Genomic DNA, 24,124 nt, shown 5'->3' with positions numbered 1-24,124 from the left:
TTACCTATGTATTACATATTTTATTGTAGAATTTATTATTAGTTCGTTAAATTGGGGCAGCCGTTTAATTGGACCAAAATAGATTAGTTTCAATGTGTCCCAATTAAGCGGAATCCACTGTACTTTCAGAATAATCAATATATCTTATAAACATTGCAGTTCAAAGACTTCCATATTTGCCGTTTACCTTTCTAACCACTATCATCAGTATATATTGTATATATTAGAGCAAGGAATTTGTTTATAGAATATGCTTTTAAAAATTACATGGTATGTTTTTGAAATACCAAAACTCCTTTAACAATCAGTTATTTAAGCGTTATTAATAAACTGAGAGAGCACTGGTATGACATTAAATATTCCATGTGGGATATTCAGATTTATGCCTCCGATGAGTACCAGATTTTGATTCGATATCTACACTGAATGGCGCAGCATCCATATCAAAGGATTATGCAGGATACACGGAGCAGCACATTCCTTTCTTGTGCTGGTGACTGCATAGCAGCGTAATCAGGTACCCATTGCTCTACAAGCCTTCGTGGCATGAAAGATACGTATCTCCAAAGAAAAGAATGTTTTCAGAAAATAAATTAAATTTAAAGTAGAGCGGTTCTCGATGGTTAAATTAAAAAAAAAAAAAAAAACTTATATCAAGAGACCCACTATACATAATTCAATAAACATTTAATTTCATTGTAATAATTTTTTCAAATTATTCTATAAATTAAAAATAAAAACAGCATAATTAATTTTTTATTCATAAAATTTTATAAAAGACTATCTTACCGTCGGCTGGTTCTGTCGGAATTGACCATCGACGACCATAACAACTATTAGAAGTACCACCTCTAAGACCGCCTCTAGTCTCCACTATATCACTAACATTTGTCAGTTGTCCGGTCCTTAACACTACAGGGGCCGAACCACGCCTTCTCATTAAACCTCCGGAAGACAGACTATTGACAGAACCTTTCCAAATCATGGGAGAATCGAAATCAGGTCTTTCGGATTGTGATCTGTCGGCCGACAGACTTCTGCTGATGTGTGAGCACCATGAAGTGATATGCTGTTCGAACTGGCTGATATTTGTATTTTTATGGACAGAAAATTGCTGCGGAGATAGGTTGGCTTCGTTTCTGAGCATGTCACTTTCTGACTTCAAGCGAATAAGCTTCTTTGGTTTATCGACTGGAGATAAATATTTTTCGTTTACGAACGACGTCGATTCCGAAGCAGAATGTTGCATGACACTAACTTTTGTTTCTACGCAGTCTTTAATGCAGGAAAGAGCGCGAGGATCTAATGCACTTGAGGAAAATGATGATCTTTCTGATTGTCTCTCGGCAACGGCTATCGGAGAAACGTCGCTCGCGGATCCATTCTTAGACGAATCCGAGCTACAACAGCCATTTGCACAACTGGATTGCGAATCTGATTCTATCTCTTCCTCCGCAGGTGTAACTTCTGGCGCATCACTTTCGGCCGCTTCTGGAGAAACTACATCTAGCGGTTCAACTTTAGAACCGATAATGGGCATCATGTAAGGAGGATAGGATATAGGTTGATGAACTAGTCTTCTTTCCACCTCGACAGCGATATCCATCTTCCTCAACAGAGACATACGAGTACTTCTAGACAGCGACATAATAGTCGCTTTTGGCTGAAGATGTTCCGCTGATAGAGTGCGCAACGATATATTTGGTGAACGATGCAATGGAAACGACGAAAACCCTTCGGTTTCCGGCATGACCGTTCGAGGATGAAGAATACGTGGAAAACTCTGTCTCCTGATTGTTGTCCTCGGTAACATTTTAGGAACACTAAGTGGCATACTCTGTCTCCTCCCCCAACTAGGATTCATACTATCCTCGTCTCCAGACAAGAAAGATTCGTCCGCGGACCGACCCAAATGTTCATTTACTTCGTCCAATTCTTCTTCGTCGGCAGTGCTACATCCTTCCGGCTCGATAGTGGGTTTAATTTTTAATTTTTCTTCTCTATCGACAACGATTCGCCATTCATTGTGGTTGTAACAGAGATTATCGAGCAGTTGTTGCGACAAAGTCGTCTTCAAAAATCGATGCCAAATTTCGAACAATGGCGTAACCACAAATTTGAAGAAATCTACAAAAGATGTTCTCGAAATTAACCAGAAATATTTATAAAACGGTTTAAAAAGCATGCGATATTTGTTAGAATAACGTAAAAATAATGTCTGGTGAATTTGGCGATTTCATACCTGCTTGTATTTTGGCAACAGTTGTTTTTGTGCGGTCACACAACGGAGTGACTGGAAGATTCAGCTGTCTCTCGTAATCACCTGTAAATACACAGAATAATTCAAAATTGTGATTTAGATATAAATATTTTAAAGTTTTAATTTCAAATATTTCCAAGAAGTAATTATAAAAAATGGTGGGGTTTCACTGTGACAAAATATACTTGATTTATCACTTAGCTATCTATTTCATTTCGTATAGGATGGTCATTATTTCTGTTTATATCTGCTTGAAGGCTGGACTGGACATGCTACAGATGTAACCATGTCCTCCAGTGGCCACCTGTTTCCAGACCTAATTCCATGTGACTTCTTCCTTGGGGATGCACGAAAGACAACAGTTTACGCATCCAATGCGTCGATCCTTTCAGCAGATGGATCGGGTGTGAGATCATTGTTGTGGAGACTCACACAGGACACACTCAAACGAGTCTGGCAAGAGTTCGACTACCGCTTGAATTTGAGCCGAGTGACCTAAGATGTGCACATACACAGATCATTAATGAATAAGACAGCGCCGATCTGTCAAGGGAAAGTGCTTCCCGAAAAGGCTTTCTATGGTCTAAGGTTATGGAAGTACAGTAGAGCATCGATTATCCGACCCCCGATTAACCGACCGCGTTCTAGTCGGCAAATTCAAATGTCCGCTAGTGATGTGGCGCTACAATATTTGGTTATGTCTTGGCTACTTTAATATTATTTTTGTTAAATTTTTGCATGTTTTAGCTGGCAGCACTGGTTCGACCATAAAATGGAGGCTAGTATTTAAACCAGGCCTAATACACTATACTAATAATGTATTTTTTCATACTTTTCGGTTATCCGACCTTTCAGTTATCCGACCAACCCGAGTCCCCAATTGAGTCGGATAATCGATGCTCTACTGTACTAGTGTTCAGTAGTTTTATTCACTCGGCCACTGGTAAGCACTCACAGAGAGACTGAGTGACGCGCATCACACTTGAACTTCCCACAGAGACATGTCATGTTTAAATATCTTAAACATGGTTTGTGAAATCCCATCATTCTTTTAAAAATACACTGTAAAATATGATAAGAATATATAACGTATGTTTTTAAATTGACAATTCATATTAATTAAAGTGATATTCTAATAATCAACACACAAAACATCCAGGTTGTTCTATAACAGAAAACAAAGTTGGTGTGGCGTTTCCATATCGTGAAGACATAAGTTCAGAATCTGAAAACGAATTAAGAACTGAAAACAGATATACAAACTTGAACATTTGATATTTGAGTAAATGAAAATATGAAATATAAACATTTGCATAATTTTATTTTTGTTGTATTTAAAACAACTTACTTTTTATGACAACTATTTACAATAGGAGGCCGTCCATTAATTACGTGCACGGTTTAAGGGGATGAGGATCGCGAAGTTTCATTGTACACGAAGGGATGGGAAGGGGTCGAGGCATTATTTACGTGGACTTTTTTAGTGGCATACGAAGTTTTTTCTTATAAACCAGTGGTTCTCAAACTTTTTAAGGATTTCTAATTAATTTAGGATTGAGTGATGGTCTGTCTACAATTTTTTTAGATTGCTCGCGGACCCTTTAAAATTAACTACAACTAACATATAGGCTACTGTTACCAAAACATTTTTTGACAAACATTTATTCATTCAGAAAATGGCAAATCGTAGTCATCAAATGTACAGTACATTCAACGGGATGGGTGCATCTGCTTTGCCTGAAGTGACCCCTTCACGGTCCCCTGAAACCGGTTCGCGGACCCCAGTTTGAGAACAACCGTTATAAACCTATTTAGTAGTCACGTGAATAAACTATCAGTTAAAAAGTTCTGCAAATATTTTCTAAGTCGGGGGGGGGGGGGTCCGTGACCTATCGCACATGTAATTAATGGGGAAGAGATTGCCAAGACTGCGCATCCTTGTTGTGTATTCAACAGGAGGGAGGAAATGGCTCAAAAACTATACACGACGTATCCAAATTTTTTTATACAAATGGTATTACGTATAACACAATTTAAATACCATACACAACGAATTTATAAAATGATAAAATTTTATTTAAATAATTAGCGAAGATTTTCAACAACTTTTGATAATTGAAAACCGATTTGATCTAATAATTAGAGAACTGAAATTACGGATAGATGCCCAAACATGTGTTAGAAATTTTACAGTTGCAATTTCGAATTCCTTCTTTAGGCCACTTTTACAAATTATCTAAATTTCAATAAATTAATTCGAATTTATTAAAGTTCTCGACAGATGGCAGCATGTCCGCGATATGATTAAATCAGCGTAATTGTCGCACATTAATTTTTGGCACTTAATTCTGAGTTATTAAATTGTTACCAATTATCTAATAATTGAAATATATTTCTTCTAAATCCTTCCTCCCAAAATATTTAACATATACACTGAACAATTTCAAAACTCCCCATCAAAAATACTATAAAGTGAATATAATTCTATATTAATAAGTGATAAACATCACAAATTTTCTAACCAGGAACGAATTTAATAAATATGCGTCAAATAAAATTATATGTTTTAAGTTATAATTCTGCAATCTTTTAATTAAATTATGCTACAATTTGGTACTATGAATAAGCTACATTGTCATATAACACTAAAATTAGAAAAACTGTGGTTTACTTAATTAACTTAGATGTAGAGTATGATTCAAACAGCATGATTTGCACACCAGACAGATTGTTAATTATGACACACCATTATTCTGGTCTTCCATTTTAAACTGTATGTAATTTAGATTACAATCATATGAATTGCTAACATTGCATTGGAATTATTTATTTTGAATCCTGCATTATACTGATTTTCCAGACGTTATATTGCTTTTTGTCATAAGTAGTACAAAAGTTTGATACACTGTTAGCTTTTATGTCAAAGAAAAAAATCACACCAATCAATTGGAATGACAAAAATAAAAGGGTAACTTGATTTTGAGGAATTTGAAACCCTCAAATCCAGTAAAAGAACCATTAGTAACTTGTATAGTAATATGATAATTTAAATTACATACATGCCTGGAAACAGATCAGAATAGTAACAGTCTACTGCCATCATTGATGATAATGATGGCAGTAGACTTTTATATGCACTTGTGAAATATGTTGGAATATTTTGAAAACTGTTCTATGTAAATATTTTTCCAGGTGTCCTAAATTAACTAAATTTCTACTTATTTAATTTATATGAAATAGCAGCATTAATTATCTACTTCTACTTCTAAATTATAATAATTTAAATTAAAACTCAGAATTATTACAGAAATTTAAATAATATTTGCCTTATATATACAAGTGTATAAATACTTTAGTGGTTTTGAGTGGAGTAGGAAAATTAAAGGTTTGAAATCTGTCATGCAGACAGATTGTTATACTTTAAATTCTTTGGAGCTTCTTGGAACTGTTGCAAGTTTTACCATTTTGTTTACAGAACAAGTCATGTAACTGCAAATAACTTAAATTATTTCATAACTTGTCAGAATATGAATCTTTTTTATCATCATATTTAATCATATTACTTGTTACCAAATTTTAATATAAACGAAATTTCCCTGTCAAATAATTTGTTACTCTATTACAATAAATTATAAAATATAAGTTAAACAGCAATATTGAAATCTATCAATATTATTTATTAATTTTGCAGTTTGTTCTATTTCCAAGAAACAAGGATTGTAACAAATGCAACAACTTCACTATAATACTGAATATGACAAGTGAGCATCTAAGAATATAAATATTTCTAGACATCACGTATAGATAGAAAATGACAAATACTTACTTTAGTTACAGAATAAGAAATAAAAATGAAGAAAACAGATTCTTATTTATTCTGTACAATACTCACTTTTGTATTGAATAAGCAAAAACCAAAAAAAGTGTATTCCAAAACCATTTTAATTAAAATATATAATTATCTAGGTGGCAAACATTTAGTTCAGGAATCCCTTTTTGACTGTTGACCTCTTTTTTTCTAATACAATTAATTAATAATAATAAATAAATTTTGTGAGCAGTATTAATGGACACATTATTTTCATAGAAAAGATCTACTTACATAGTCCAAATTTACAATACCTTGAACAGTACATAATTCTTTCAATTTCTGCCAATTCAAGAATTATCAAAAGAAAGAAATGGAAAATGCATGTCATGTGAATAGACTATAAACTTTTTAAAATTTTTTTAGATTTTCCATTAACTAATTTACAACAAATTTGCTTTCGTAAATCCTTCAATTTGTTACAAAAGGGTCTTGATTTTTCAATACCTGATTATCTTATATTCTGTTTCATCTGACATTACCATACAATGTGCTGTTGTTATACCATTGTGTAAACATATTTATGCATACTATTTTGTCCACTGCTACTGCTGTTTTATCTATCAGTGCATCATATATCACCAAGGGCAAAACTGTCAGTTTATCTGTGCTAGTAATTTAAGTTTGTATTGTACATATTGTAACCGTCTTTATTTTTCTAACTGCAATTTCTCTTTAATGTAACATTACTATTTGAGGAATGTGGAAAATGGAAAGAAAGTGATTGTTTCAATTAAATAATTATTAATTTTAATTTATAATTATATTGTCTTCCCATAAAATTACAAATTTATTTTGCTTCTCTTCCATCCATTTCTGTATTATATGGCATTTTTATTAGCCTGATCATTTATGTGCCAACATCATGTTGGCCCATAAATGATAGTACCAACACATGTTATGTAAAGATTATATATGAGAGTGATAAACTATTTACATGAGACAGAAATATAAATATTGGAGAATTCACAAAATCATTTATTGTGGATTGAAACATTCTCCATATGGACCTTATAACTCTGGTTTTCAGTGTGACTTGCTATCAGTTGCATTGTTGGAAACTGCTGCTGATGATGCCTTGATTAAGAGTATTTTTTTTGTCTTTATCTCCACTGAAATGAAGCAAGATGAACAGGTGAACTAAATAAAAAAACATTATTTCTGACCTGTAAGACTAAATATCTGCATCCATAGTTTCCAGTATAATAAGTCCTGTTAATATATAAAAAGTACTAGTATACAAAATAAATTTTAAATTATAAGTTTAAGATGGTTTGAAGCTAATAGCTACTTTCCTATCTCCTTGCTGCATATTGAATACTTTATTTCTTGAGAGCACCCTGAAGGGGCCAACTTAAGATGACTAATTATTTCTTGGAAGCATCATGCCTCATGAAAACATAACAGTATGTATGTAGTTCATCATATACAAAAAACTTGTTGAGTTTGTAATTTAGTTGATATTGGTCATAACTTATTCATAGGCCAACGAAGGTGCCTGGATCAGCTTTGTTATCTGAAAATGCTAAATAATCACATGGAAGATGTAGTGGCAATCTGTAGACTAACTCTACATCTGAGCCCAGCATACAAACTGAGCTGAAATAAGGATAGCATACATAGAAGAATTGAACTTCTTTGAGTACACTTATCTCAGCATAACCAATAGTAAGGTCTCCATACATTTATCAGTTGAAAGACAATAGTGAGGTTGAGGCTAAAGTTTTAAATGTGAAAACGTGTATGTCAGATGTTCAGTGCCGCTTTCCTGTAAGCCTAGAAGTTTGACAATGGCATTCGGAATGTCAAGCATGATTCCACTGTTTTTCCAAACATCATTGTCAAACTTCTAGGCTTACAGGAAAGCGGCCCTGAACATCCAACATACACGTTTTTGCATTAAAACTATGACCTCAACCTTGCTAATGAAGATCTACTTTTAAACTTTGATGGAACATCTCTACTGAGCTGTTAAATGATGGCTGATATGGTGCTATGGATATATTGGAAATACTCATTAGTGATGAAAGTGATTGAAAAGATTAAATTAAATTGTTGCCCCTTGTCTGTGGTAATTCATAATAAAAATCTGAAATGACATATACAACTAGAGAAAAAGGCTTTAATGATGGTCTGCAGAAATAGCAACCTATCTATCCTATCTATCCTATCCTTCCGTTTAGTCATGTCCAACTCTCGGTCACTCTATGGATCAAAGATCTCCATGCTTCTCTATCCTGCACAGCCTCCTTCAATTCCATTATAAATAATTCAGTGTCACTTTTGATTATGCTGAGCCACCAAGTCCTTGGTCAGCCTTGCACTCTTTTCCCGCTAACCATCTCCAGCATGACTGCCTTCTCAAGGGAGCTGGTTCTCATTATATGACCAAAAAAAGGACAATTTCTGTTTGGTTTTCTGGGCTTCCAGTGAGATTTTCGATTGGACTCTGTCTAAGACAGTTTTGTTGATGATCTTTGCTGTCCATGGAATGCACAAAAGCTGTCTCCAACACCACAATTCGAAAGCATGTATCTTCTTTCTGTCTGCTGCTTCCTTTAGATTCTAAGTTTCACATCCATATATGACCATAAGAAAAATAATTGTACTAACTAATCTTCATTTAATTTGAAGCCAGATGTCTTTGCTCTTCCAAAAGTGGTTCATGCTGATCATCGAGGTTTGTCCGAGGGCTATGCATCTTCTGATTTCAGGACTGCAATCGCCATTATGGTTGATTTTGGACCCGAGGAATATGAAATCATCCTCTACCACAATTTCTTCACCATTGATCACTATTTTGACTTCCATATTCTGTGCAGTAGTCATTATTTTGGTCTTGAAGTTAAGAAGCAGCCCTACCTTTGCATTTTTGTGCTTGACTCTCAGAAGCAGCTGCTCAAGATTTTCCTGACTTTCCATGAGCAGCATGGTATCATCATGGAGATTGTTGATGTTTCTGCATCCAATTTTCACTCCAATGTTAGACTCATTCAAATCTACTTTCCTCATCACCACCTCTGCATACAGATTGAATAGTGATGGTGAAAAGATACAGCCCTGGTGGGTACCCCTTCTGATCTTAAACCAGTCTGTATAACCATATGGCATTCTTACAGTGGCTTCTTGTCCAATATATAATAATTGTATGAGCTGGATGAGATGCGGTGAGATTCCCATTTCCTTGAGGTACTTCCACAACTTGTCATGATCAATACAATCGAAAGTCTTTGAGTAATCAATGGAGCACATGTATAGATCTTTTTGGTATTCCCTCACTGTTTCCATCATCCAATGAAGATTAGCGATATGATCACGTGTTCCTCTTCCTTTTTGGAAACCTGCCTGTACATCTGGCATCTCTCTGTCTATGGTTGAGTACATACGCTGTTGAATGATCTTCAGTAGAATCTTACTAGCATGTGAAATCAGAGCAATGATGTGATAGTTGGAGCAATCTTTGGTATCACCGTTCTTTGGTATGGGGATAAAATAGACCTTTTCAAATCCTTTGGCTATTGGCCATTCTTCCACACACTTCAGCACAGAGCCGTCAAAACTTTTAATGGTAAAAGTTTCAGTAACTGCTGGTATTCCATCAACTCCTGGGGCCTTGTGGCTAGCCAGCTGTTTGAGTGCCCATGCCACCTCTTCTTCGAAGATGTCTGGCTCCAGCTCTGTCAGTTCTTCTTCTTCAATACCTTGGGTATCAACTTCCATTTCACTGGCATAAAGTTGTTCAGTGTATTCCTTCCATCTTTCTTTGATTGCATATTGATCATGTAATTCATGACCATCTTGGCCATTGATTGCTGCCTTATGTTCTGCTACTTCTATTGTAGTTTCTGACATCCATTTTGCCAATTTTGCCATCTTCTTGTATGGAATGAGTTGATGCGCTACTTCATTGATATGTACAGTACATTAAATGATAAACTAAGTATTTCTGATAACCATGTTTTACTGCAAGATTCTAAATGTTTTAATTCTTTCAGAATGTCATTGAAGTTCATACAGTGTGTGAATGACCTTTTAGTGAGTGCTCAACAGGCTGCAATTTTGTAGGAAAAAAAAGGTTATGAGTTTGCAGATATGAACAATGGACAATGACTCAGTTTATGATAAATGCTAGTTAATATGCTATTATTATGAAATAAAATATCGAAATCTAAAAAATGAACTGCTGAATTACTCAACTTGTATGATTTAAGGGCTAGTCTTACAGTTCATTGTTCATATGATTCAAAAACATCTCTCTTATAAGTAATGATCTTTGATGAGAATAAAGTAGGATTCTTTGTTTCAACTGGCATATTATCATTTCACACAGATCCCTGAAAGGGGGTTGCCCATTGGCACATCTTGTTTTCATAAGTACCTGTGTTATTAAATTAAAAAAAGGAGGATTAACACATCTTATCAACCAGTTCTAAGATTTGCTGGTGGTGTGCAGGTTCCTCTATGTTTTGTAATAACAGATCACTGAAGATGCAGAAAAATGGACAAAGTTTCATTGACTGATATAATGCAGTGAAATTAAATACAATTACATGAGCTTCAATTAGATTTACTATAAGCAATGTAAGAACTCAGTAGAATTAATGGTCCTTTATGTATAATTAACTAAGTATTCAGAGGAGAAGGTGTGTACCATGTTTTTTAAAATGCATATAGATCTTTCTTCGTCAAATATTGTCTGAGAGAAGGGATTAGCTTATGAGTTATAAAACATCTCTAAACTTTTTTCCTTTGCCAAAACTCACTCATGCCATGAGTCTTATTCCTCTGTTACTAATTCCATTGCATCATTTTAATGATTTTTTTCAAAATAGTAAACATTTAAGAGGTCACTTTGCTTATTCTTGCTAGTCTATTATAGTAAAGTCATAAGTATGAAGATGGAAATTCAAGAAAAAGTTGTGTGGAACTCTTACAAGAAATGTTGCATTTCTAATGCTTCAAATTGCATTGATGATGATTAACATGTGGGAAGATATAAGTATGAAGACCTGAGCTAGTGTAAATGCAATGATTTCAATCTTTTTTTTTTTTCTTGTCAAAAAAAAGGTGGGGAGATGTATTCCATGTCAGATTCAGTTAAGGAACTTCATAAAGTTTTCCCATTGATAGCACTTCCTCTGTGAGTGAAACAGCTTCATTGGGGAAAATGGAGAAAAGATCATTGTAGATTTGAGCAACTTTACCAAAAATGGGTATTAGAATGGCAAATGGGAGAAACTCGAATAAAAGGCAAGAGGACAGATGATGACACAGAGTTTGCTTGCAAAAAATTGTGTGCGCTGACTTAGCTGCTGTTTTCCACTATCACTCAACCCCCATCAAACCAGAACTTTTCCGCTGAATTTTCATCATTCCCTGAGACGAACAGATACAGGAACATACCAATCACCTAAGACCCTTCTTGACCCGGACCAAGCCTCACCACAATTAACCATCCAGGAATTTACCAACACACGTCCGAATTTGTAAATGCTCTCTCTCTGTTCAAAGCACTTGTAGAATAGACTCTTCCATTTATGCTATGTCCTTGTAAAGTCATTCTAACTTTTACCAAATAAATTGTTGTTATTTAACATTAAATGTATAGTGGAGTGTGTTATTTCCAGCATGCTGTCTCTTGACTCCCTCCTCCATCCCAAATCCAACTGTTGTCATAAGCGACAACTCACATGAGATGTAGGTACACACAGTCCTAACAGTCACAGTGGTGTCAGTCCTAATTTGAACATTGCTAACATAATGGTCACATAGGCATCAAGTCCAGTGTTAATTCAGAAGAGTCTAACAAGAAAAGTAAAGAGATTTCTGACTTTGAAACCATGACAGACAGATATATATATATAATTTATTTTACTGTGCAATAAATACTGAACAAATTAATGTCAACAAAACTGATTCTGTTAAGATAAATTTGTCTCAAGTTCTCTGTTTTACAAAAAAATAAAAAATAATAAATAAATTTCTACATGCTCACCCACAGATTTATTTTATCTGTGGGTGAGCATGTAGAAATTAGGCTGCTTCTTACATTCAAGTAAATACAGTATGACATGTTCAATTTAAAAACTGTTGAGAGAGATCTGAGGCTGAGACATGCAAGTTTTGAAAAGAGTTATATTTTCTATTAAATTGACGAATCCATCACTTATTTAGCATACTTTTACATTGCATAATAATTTTCATGGAGTCAATGAGTAAAGGACAAGTTCTTAAATGTACTGACAATTCCCCATGTGAAAACAGATTATTATTTGGAAATCAGAATTTGGAGAAACTCATAAGTGTAATTAATGGAGAATGGATTCGACTGTTAAGAATTGGCAAAAAAGGTTCACAATTGTCCAGCTTTTATGAACAAATTATTTTGTTGATTTTACAAGATATTTTTTTAAAGTAAAATGCCAGTAATTTTTGCAGGTCAATGTGTGATTTACATACATTTGATGTTTTATTTGTGATTAAACGAAATAAAATTAAAATTGTATTAATGAATCTAATTTTCTTTATTTTAATCTTTAAAGTCACACCTTATCTTATATGCAAGACTGTTGTATGCAAGTAAATATGATATTTTTTCATATACAGAGTTTAATCTCTATCAGAATAATAATAATAAAAGTTAATAAAATGCTTATAAATTTTCTTTATTTTTTTAAGGGCACTCAAATTAAATATTTGATACACAATTTAGAGCTATTAAATTTTGAATTCAATTTTAAACCATCTTCAGGAAAAGTTTATCATCACTGATCTAGATCTAAATCTTCAAATCACAGGGAAGACATTGCATTAAAGTTTTCACAAGCATACATTTGCAGATGCTTATATAAATGGTATTCACATGATACAATGAGACATAAATTAGCTATCTTCCACTCTGATTAACAGGGCAATCACCCATTCTTCCTTGACATACATATGTAACAAGAATTTAATAATACCATACCTTGCTACACTTCCACTAAAGTAGAAGGATTTATTGCTACCAGCAAATACCTGGTATCAACTTTTGCTTCATACATAAATAAAGTGAATATGAAACTTTATGTTATATATTTGCCTTCTGGAATGCAAATGTTGAAATCAAATAAGGACAGAACAAAAGATATGGATAAAGCTGGGATATGCCAAATTTGTCAAAAACCAAAAGAATTTATACTAAAATAGTTCTATTATTCATTCTTTAAGCAGGAGAGTAAAAGATCATTAGTCTCCTTATACTATGCAAAAGAATCTCAAAAGAAAAAATTTTACAATGAATATTATCTAGAAAAAAATGTGATACACAACAAAAAAATATCAAGCAATTTATCTACAATCAAACAATCTTCAGTATGATGTGTTAAAGTATGTTGAAATGTGTCTATTATTATTTACCAAAATGAAAGAGGGCCACTCCATTAGATTAGTGATTCCTAAAGTGGATGCTGGAAAGCAAGGAGTAGAAGTGTTGAAAGACAACATTTTTAAACTATATATATGTACTAAAATGGGGTGGTAGTCTTGAAAAGGTTGGAAAACTGCATTAGATTGTTAGAGGAGATATTTATATATTATCTAAACATGTTAATATGATTAATGCTAGAGATATACTTGAGTTGGTGAAAATTTGGGTGTACTGATAGCTACAAAAAACTCTTTTACTGCATATAACCAATAAATTTGTTTTGCATATATATACCTACTCTAGTTTACTAATGTGACCATTTCACATCATCTTGATGACATTTGCTTAAGAAAAGAAAAAAAGCAACAAATGAAACTACGTGACTTTATCGCAAAAAACAAGAATATCAAAAGAGCCAGGACCTTCATCAAAAAAATGAACTTTACATTTCTGTGAGCATATATTTATGTATTATTTAACATATATTATTATGCAAATTAATATAAAAATAACTTAAAATGAATGTAAAATCTGTTTAATTTTGGTCACGTGTTCTCTTTTCCCTATTTACTCTGTGTTAAAATGACCTCGCTTAATGCTGTTTTGTTTAGAGCTTTGTTGTCTAGAAACGTATCCCCCGTGTTAAGCGGGTCTTACCGTACTTAATGGTGTAGAATAGCTATCTAATGTTGCTCTTGTTTTTTCTCATAGCACCACCTCCATGCATAAGAAACATTAGCGGCATCTTTCGTGTTAATACAGTTGTTGGCCAGTCCAGCTTTGCATATTTCTAAAGCTTCCGGGTTGCGAAGGTGCTCAAACCAACCAACCAAAGGCATACCGCCATCCTAGCCGCCTACACCACAGACCTGGAAATACAAGTCAATCTCCATGTGGCTAAATTAGTGGAAATGTCATGTCAGGTTGAGCACCTTTGCAACTGTTTGGTTATTAAAAAAAGGGCATGAAATGTAACAAGTTTGCAGCAAAGTATAAAGTACTCTTCAGAATAGTTTCCATCTGGGATCCTACTACTTATGAAATAGAAGGCTGCAATCTCAAAGATAAAGACATTGTTCATGTCGACCAACTTAAACTATGTTATGAATACCCAGAGAGTAAGAACAGAAATTTGAACCAAAATAAAATCAGACCAACTAATGTCTTCAAGGAGGAGGAGAACCTCATGGAGGTAAGTGACTTACCTGATATTCCTGTAATTCAAAGGAGAGGTGAATGGGAAGCAAAAAGAGTAACAAATCAATGTTCTGATAATACTGATGACACTCATACTAAAACTGAGATGAAACCATATAATCTAAGAGAAAGAAAAATTGACTTTGGCATCTTCATAATGGTAAATGATTCTTCTGGGGATAATATGTAGTGTTAAAACACCATTTTTTTTTTTTGTTTTTCTTTTCTGTAACGGTTTGTCCATGGTAGGGGAAGCCACCCTTATCTTTCATTAAGGGATACAGGTACTTAAGGTGTTCCCCTTTGCTTCTAGCTATTGTTTTGTATGTGATTCACCAGGGGAAAATGAGGAGAACAAGCCAGGACTATGAAAGTGAAGTGTATGAAGGTAGTAAAATTTTATTTTTCTATCCATTTCCATCCACTTTTGGAAAGGACTCTTAACTCCTTGGGTTTTTTTGTTCCACCTTGAATGGTGCTTGGAAAATCCCTAATTAATTGATTTTTTTATATTAAATAATTATTTCCACTCAAACATGAATCTGACAGCCAAAAAAATTGCCGGGAAATAATTTCCGCAAAATAAATACCCCAAAAAGTGTTTTTACAGAAAAACTATATAAAAAATTAAAAATAATTTAAAAAGAATGCTTTTATTTGAAAAATATATCTGCACTGACTGTTATTCTTTCATTTAACAAGGTGTAAAATTTCACACATGCAGTCTACATTGTTTACAAACTGGATGACCTTGAGAACAGCTGGTGTCAGCTTTCCCTGGTTGTTCTGGTGTATGCCTCAAGGTAATAATGGTTTAAAGCAGGAGGGGAGCTAACTTACTGCATCTATTGAAATATAACACAAAATTTTCGATTTTTATGCTATTAAAATACAAGGGACTGAAAAAAAGTATGGGAAAAAATTCTACTGAATAAAAAACAAAAAAACCTGCTGATGTTATAAAAAAAAATCCAATAGTGTTTTAAAAAATCTTACTGACTTCAAATCAGTCAAATAGAAGTTTAGAACGATTTAATTAATTTGATACAAAAAACTCCCATAAAAAACAATAGCACAATTAATTAGAAAATTAATAAATTGTCATAAAAAATTTTTGCGGCAAAAATAATTCATGAAATTTGCATAGGTGATAGATAACAATGTATATGTTATGGACAAAATGATTAATCGGACATTATTCATAATGCCCAGTCATTATGAATAATGAGCAAAAAGGGCACACAGTATGATAAATATTGATTAATTTATTAAATTGACCAGTCATTATAAATACTGCTATCACTAGGTGATAGCAGTATTCATAATGACTGATTTATATTCATAATTCAAAGTGATAATAATATGTTGAGGAGTGATCATCCAACATACACTAGCCAATTGGCACTCTGAGTTGCACATGCATATTGCACTGAGTGCGTATCACATTTAGTACTGAATTTTAAATTGTGTGACATTAATTTGATTAAAAAAATTCCCCCTATTTCATTTAGAAATATTTATTTTTTGTGAATTATTTCAAAGTATTTTAAAAAGAACATGTAATCTTTTAAAACTAAATACTATTAACTATATTAAGTAAATGGTAAAATTTTACCTATATGCACCATCACAGCAGTGGTTGCATCTGTTTGTGCTCCCAACACTCACTAGATATTGACACATACTAGTTATTAGTGAGATTGAGGATGAAATTTTAAATGCAAAAATGTGTACGTCAGACATTCAATGCCACTTTCCTGTTATCCTAGAAGTTTGACAAAGGTGTTTAGAAAGTCAGTGGAATCATGCTCGACATTCCAAATGCCATTGTCAAACTTCTAGGCTTACAGGAAAGTGGCACTGAACATCCGATGTACACGTTTTCATGTTTTAAACTTCAGCCTCAATCTCACTATTGATACATGTGATCAAGAAGTACTGTGAATCAATAACTAGTGACGTTAAACAATCGGCGGCCTGCCGGCAACTGCCCTCTGGGAGAAATCCATCAAGAGCACAAACAGTCATGACCACCACCAAATTCGGTACTAAACACAATACGCATGCACAACTCAGCTATGAGTGCTGATTGGCTATCATAGTTTGGATGAACACTCCTCAACATATTATTATCACTTTGCCCGACTAGATGATAGCAGTATTCATAATGATCAATCAATTTGATAAATTATTGAAATTTATTACAATGCCCGATTTTGTTGGTCATTATTCATAATGCCCATGTTAATCACTTTGTTCATAACATATATATGCTGATCCATACATTAAAGTTATAAGTCAAGGCCCTTTTTTTGAGGCCCCTTAAGGCCCATGCCCGAGTTATCTCATGCTAGGGACTACGTAGCATGATGCACAGCCTGAAATATTTTGAGTTAAGGACTGAAGGGTTAAGAATGAACTATTGAAGGAGTGTGCTATTATTTGGATACATCTAGTAAAGTAGTTTTTGTGCAAAAGGGAATTATGGAAAAATTTTGGGCTGTACTATAGATTACTCCTTATGGAATTTTGGGACTGAGTATATATCTGAACTTGGGACCGAGAAGAGTTCAATGATACCCTACTTTTGGACCAGAGGCCAAAGATAAGAAAGTTATCATTTTTACAATTTCTTGCCTTTAATAGTGCATTCTACGCCATTTTAGAATTTTCCATTAGGTGGCATTCGACTGTTTGTGCTCCCAACGAACCTCCCAAAGGGGAGCTGCCGGTAGCCGCCAAGTGTGTAACGTAGTTATTAGTAGTGATGTAACGAATAGTATATTTGGCCTCAGCCAAATACCGAATATTCGGCTAGGAGTGTGGCCGAATACCGAATATTCGGCCAGGAGTGTGGCTGAATGGCCGAATATTTGGCCAAACTATTCGGCTTGATTAACGCACGTATGAAAATTGGCGCGCAAACCGCATTATGGCAAGGATCGTGCACTCTGCTCTCTATTGGCCTGCTGTCACTACGATTTTTTCTTCCAGTAGGTCTAAATTATTTAAATTAATTAATTAAATTATAATTATTAAAGTTAATATGAGATGGAGCCTAACGTCTACCTCTAGTGCCAAATTGGTTTATAATTTAATAGCCGTAAATAGCCCGATATGATTCAGCAGTTGTTTGTATTTAGATGTAAGTTATAACTAGGGATTGCAATCCAGCAGTGTTTTGAATCCAGCTGGATTTTTGCTGGATTGAAATCATTCCAGCTGGATCCAGTGCGGATTCAGCGCGGATCCAGCGTGGATGTATTTTTGGTGCAATAAAGTGTTATCTATCTATCTATCCTGCAATTTATGTTTTTTTAATGAAATAAAACATTTAAAAAAATACTTTAAAAGCTTTTATTATTTAGACTGGTCGCTATAAATCAGTAAAACTTCTTACACATTTAGGTAGTAAAATTAACTTTGGTTCGGTTTAACACTTGAGATAGAGATAATTAACTTTAAATGTTTAGTTAGATTATAATTATAATGTAATCTTTAAGTTAAATAATAGCAAAGGTAATTCGACTAATTAATTAATATTAATATATTATAATAATGTAAGGATGGATAATCAGTGGCTAAGTGGCTATCAGTCTTACCAGTTTTCATATATATAGGCTCTACATATTAGTCTGTAGTTATTTATAGGTATGTAAAACTATGTACTGGAAGTAGAATAAGTTAAATAAACTACACCTTTATCAATCCAGCAAAATTTAATAAAATAATAACGTTTTCAATTGTTTTTAATGATCTTCCTCGGTTACAAAAAAAAATAGAACATTAAATATAGAACATAAAATGTGTTTGGAATAAATATGAAAATTAACGGAAAACGCCCAAACGGACAAAATATAGATAAATAAACAAAATAAATAGCGGAAAAAATATATACAGGGTGTTTTTTTTAACTGACGGTACTCAGAAACATCTGTAGAGCAATCTAGCAGCCGGACTGTCGCCAAATTTGGGAGAGTGACTAAGGACGACATGAAAAAGAGATTCCGCGAAGAAAAAAGTAGTACCTAAATTCACCGGTAGAGGAGGATTTGGCGCTGTTGTAGCGAAAAAGCTACCAGCACTTCACTGAAGAAAGGGTCATCAGTCGCTTTTTTCCACTTGCATGGCCGCCTCGCTCTCTGGATCTAACCCCATGTTACTTTTTCCTGTGGGGTTACTTAAAGTCCAAGGTCTATCTTAGTAGTATCCCAAACTTGATGACTTTGAAGGACAACATTTCTCGAACTGTGATGAACATTCCTGCGGACGGCCATGTTACGTTCGGCCATAGAGAACACGGTGTTCAGTGATGCAATGAGTTGTCCAGCAGGACGGTGATCACATTGAAGAAGGGAGAAGGTTATTTGCTGATTAATTAAACTTTCGTTATTACACTGAAATCTCTGTCTGATTATTCATTCGTGTGTTTGTTAATTGCAGCTGGATTTTATGCAGATTCTTAGCTGTTTTGCTACAACAGCGCCAAATCCACCCCTACCGGAAAATTTGGGTACTACTTTTTTCTTCGCGGAATCTCTTTCCCATGTCGTCCTTAGTCACTCTCCCAAATTTGGCGACAGTTCGGCTGTTAGATTGCTCTACAGATGTCTCTGAGTACCGTCAGTTTAAAAAAAAAACACCTTGTATATAAGATCCAATGAAACCAGCATTGTCCGTTAATAACATTAATTAATGTAAAAGAATCTCCACATGGTAGACAATGAGTCTGCATCTCTATGGTTTATACAACCAGTTGTCATGTGCGCCTTGCAGATTTCCAATCTCTCAAGATGTTTGACTGTTTGCCTATTCGTCGTCGGTTTTATAATTGCCGCTTGATTCCATTGGACGTTAACATCCTTCTGTCTTGCGTATGATGCCAGCGCAGTGTTGTCAAGATTCTTACTGATTGTATATTTGTGCTCTTGAGCCTTTGTTTTAAACTGCGCATCGTTGCACCCACATAAACAAGCTTGGAATTGAAACGTTGGTTGTGTAAAGGCACCGAATATATACCCGTTGTTGAATTCTGGTCCTCTTTCTTTTTATCGTTTCTTAAAAGTTTGAAAACAGTGGGATTACGTCGGTATACAATACGAAAATTATTAGACCTGGCAGTACATCTATGTATCTTGTTTAAAAATGGGATGTAATTAAGCACTATTCTTTTTATATTTATTCCAAACACATTTTATGTTCTATAGTTAAAGTTGTATTTTTTTGTAACTGAGGAAGATCATTAAAAGCGATTGAATACGTTATTATTTTATTAAATTTTGCTGGATTGATTAAGGTATAGTTTATTTATGAGTAATTTAATTATTAGTGTTAGTAAAGTAGTGAGTAAGTAATTAGTAGCAGTCTAGTAGATAGCAAAGCGGCAACGCGACGACGTAGACTTTTTCGCAATTATTTAGAAAGTTAATTGAGTATTTGCGGATCCGCAGCGCTGGATCCAGCACCAAGTGCTGGATGAGGGATCCAGCAATTGCAATCCCTAGTTATAACTTATAAGTTATTTTATTTGCAATCAATCTTTTTAACTCTAAAATTTTATTTTTACTACGTATTTGTAGACTGAATAGTGCCCTAAGGATATACTTTAGTGGGGACATATGGTCCAGTTTCTGCCCAGTTGTGAAACAGTTCAAATATATTATTGGGATTTTCTGTTTGTGAAGTTTTGTGATATTTTGTTGCTATTGTTTTTGTCAATATTTTTAAAATTAACATGATTTCAAATGTTATCTTTTGCATATAATGAGAAATGCTCATTCTTTGCTTTATATATAAAAGAAATTTTATATTAGTTACTCATCTTTTAAAAATAGATAAATAATTCTTTCATTAAATACAATAAGTTTCAATAAAACGTTTCGTAAATCATTTTAAAATATCGTAAAAAATATAAAAATATATGCAAATACGAATATAACATAATTAACTAAACAATAATATTAATGCCCAATACATTCTAACCTACACGCCATCAATGCCATAAGATATTGGGCTAGATAAAGGCTATAATATTATTTAATTACGAAATAATTTAATACTAGAGTTAGATGCTATTTCTTATTAACTTTAATAATTACAGTTTAATTTTCAGCATTAATAAAAGTTACCAAAATGATTAATTTACTGTGTTTTTGTTATTTCTTACTCCTGTTTTTAGGTATTTGGTATTCGGCCGAATAGTGAAAAATAGGCCGAATAGGCTGAATACTGGGTAGTAACCAAATATTCGTTATATCACTAGTTATTAGTTCATGGTAGTTCTTGAACAAAAGAAAAAAAGGTGGAGGTGTTCGACTGTTTGTGCCCCTGATGGATCTCCCAGAGGGGAGCCGCCAGGTGTTTAACAATTTCTTGCCTTTCACAGTGGTTTTTAATAGTTTGCAGACTTTACTGCTAGATGGCGCTACTAGCAACTGTGGTGTTGTCTGCTTAATTTTCTTTTATCTATTTAGGTTAGAAGATACACTATTTACTTTAGAAGAAGACAAGATATGAGTAACCATACCCAGATGAAGTGGTGTCTTACAAATGTGTTAATTTAATATGTATAATCATACCCGGTGGAAACTATAAGCAGTGCCACCTACTGGAAAACTCTAAAATGGCATGGAATGCACTGTGGAAGGCAAGAAATCATAAATATGATAACCTTCTTATCTTTGGTCCCTAGTCCAAATGTAGAGTATCATTAAACTCGTCTCGGTCCCCTAATTTCAGATATATATTCAAAGTCCCAAAATTCCATAGGGAGTAATCTATATAATCCCCAAATTTTGTATATATATTACTTCACACATTTAATATTATAATTTTTTGGTCTTTGTACAAATTAAATTGGTTTCCTGTTAATCCTGTACTATCAGGCAATTCACTCCTGTCAATACACAAGAACGATTGAAATAACCCAGATAAAATATTTTTGTTTTTAAACACCAGAGGGTGAGCATCTGGTAAAAAACAGGAATACGGTTCACAAAAATTATTGCAAAAACACAAGGAATCTTTGCTCTTGTGTATAGAATGACCTAGGTTTATATAGCAGTGAAAAATGAATAAAAACCTCATTTTACATGCGAGTAAATATAGTAATATGATTATAATAGAAATGAATACCGTATATCTCGGCAGATAAGACGACCTTCAGATAAGATGAGGTATAAATTTTCGTCAAAGTTTTATGGCTTTAGCATATATCTGTCCTATAAGACGACTCCCAAACTATCAACGGCCTATGAATTTAGTTTAGATCAGTGATCATCATCTGAATAATAATACTGTATAGTGTATACAGAATTATGTCCTATTTGTAATTTTTCGAATAAACAAATTTTATTTTCTTGCATCTAGCAGCACTGCCTTGCAATTGTTGCAAACATTTGCACTGATTCGGGCATTCGGGTAATGACTGACTACACTCAAACCTGTTTTTGTGCGGTCTTTTTTTGTGCGATTTTTTATTAGTGCAATTTGTTTTGTGCGATTTTTTGTGTGCAGTATATGAATTTCAATCAAATTGGTATACTGCACAAAAATAATTGCACAAAACACATTGCACATATAAAAAATTGCACAAAAACATTCTATGGGCTATTCTATTTTGTACACATACTTTACTCTTTACTAGTAAATAATTACAGTTTGTCTATCTTTTTATAATGGTTTTAATTTATATAAATTTCAATCTAATTTTCTTTGTATCTGTCGTATAAGACGATCCCGGATTTTGGGGGCCATTTTTTATGATTCAACTATCGTCTTATCTGCTGAGATATATGGTATATCATTTAATGGGAAATTTGCTGTTGTTTATTTGATGATAATTTTTCTATCTGAGGTTCATAATTAGTTACTTTTAAGACTTTTCACAACAGCTTTAGGACCCTTCTTTCACCCTACACATGTAAAGTTTTTCTAATTCACCAAATATATTTTATAATTTATAAAAATCTAATACATTTTAAACATTCAATGTGGAGGCACTGTGTATCCTAGTAAAAATATATCTGAAATAATTTTGGACAGTTTCAAATAACTAAATAAAATGAATGGATATCATTTATTATCAATTGATGAAGAATCTTAAAATTAGCAAATATGAACAGTTTAATTGCAATAATTTAATAACATTATAGTATAGATTGCTAATTATAACTACTGAGATATGATAACGAAAAAACAAAATTTTTAAATATTTAAGAGAGACTTTTTTAAGAATATTTAAAAATTTTTATTGTTTGTATTTCTTATGGTTAAAACCAGAAATAAAACTCTGGAGAGCAATCACAAGCTAAGGTTAATGTCTTCTGGGCTTTTCTATACATTTTTTAATATAACACTTGGTTTATCATGTTTTTTTCTCCTTTTATGCATCTGAAATTTCCTAAATTTTCTAAACTTCATAACTAAAAGTTTATTATACAGATTCCAGTTTCTCCTCATTCCTGGTTCTAACAGTCAGACCTCAGTAATTTCTGTGCCTATTTGTGAATAAAATGTTCTAAAAGTATTTAATTCCTTAATTAAGACATGCTATTTTCTGTGGAGCTATCTGAAAAAGCAGTATGATACCAAGAATTTTGCAATTTAGATATATAAAAGCAGTAACAAAATTATTTTCCTGTTTTTATAATATTATCATCATGTTTTAGATATTATTCATCTTTGAGGATATTATTAGTAAGTGAGTGTAATAAATTGATATTGTGATTTATCAATTTGTTACATCATAATTCATTAGTAAAGTAATTTTATTCATTTGACCTTGTTCATAAACCTCAAACTAGCTACAAGCTTATGTATTGTTTACTTTTTGTTCCTCAATAATTCATTGATTTCTTTTATGTAAAAATGCATAAAAACAGGTCTGTTTTGAGAATAAATAAATCTGCACAACATGAATTTGTCAGGAATTCTAAATACTGTATATCTCGGCATATAAGACAATAGTTGAACCATAAAAAAGGGCCCCCAAAATCCGGGGTCGTCTTATAGGACAGATACAAAAATATTAGATTAAAATTTATATAAATTAAAACCATTATAAAAAGACATACAAACCATAATTATTTAAAGAGAGTAGGGTATGTGCACAAAATAGAATAGCCCATACAATGTTTTTGTGAATAGTCATGGTCATTACCTGAATGCCCGTATTAGTGCAAATGTTTGCAAAAATCACCAGATGAAGAAAATAAAATTTGTTCATTCAAAAAATTACAAATAGGACATAATTCCATATACGCTATACAGTATTATTATTCAGATAATGATTGTCGATCTAAACTAAATTCATAGGCTGTTGATAGTTTGGGGGTCATCTTATAGGACAGATATATGCTAAAACTATAAAACTTCAACAAAAATTTATACA

General features: G+C 33.2%; 1 protein-coding gene across 2 annotated transcripts in view; it reads right to left on the bottom strand.

Moving 5' to 3' along the window:
* The window catches only part of LOC136984886 (uncharacterized), a 132,778-nt gene that overhangs the window by 4,413 nt on the left and 104,241 nt on the right, over positions 1-24,124 (bottom strand). For both annotated transcript variants that reach the window (XM_067282031.1, XM_067282030.1), the window contains 2 exons: positions 2,243-2,323; positions 790-2,127 (listed from right to left, as the gene is read on the bottom strand). In XM_067282031.1, coding sequence (XP_067138132.1) covers positions 790-2,127; positions 2,243-2,323 — 1,419 coding nt within the window. The remainder of the gene's footprint in view (positions 1-789; positions 2,128-2,242; positions 2,324-24,124) is intronic.

This window comes from Centruroides vittatus, unplaced genomic scaffold (genome assembly GCF_030686945.1).
Source record: "Centruroides vittatus isolate TY-2023 unplaced genomic scaffold, ASM3068694v2 contig_936, whole genome shotgun sequence".
Taxonomy (NCBI): Eukaryota; Metazoa; Arthropoda; class Arachnida; order Scorpiones; family Buthidae; genus Centruroides; species Centruroides vittatus.
Note: the sequence above shows the minus strand (reverse complement) of the source record. Positions and strands in the feature narration are given on the sequence as shown.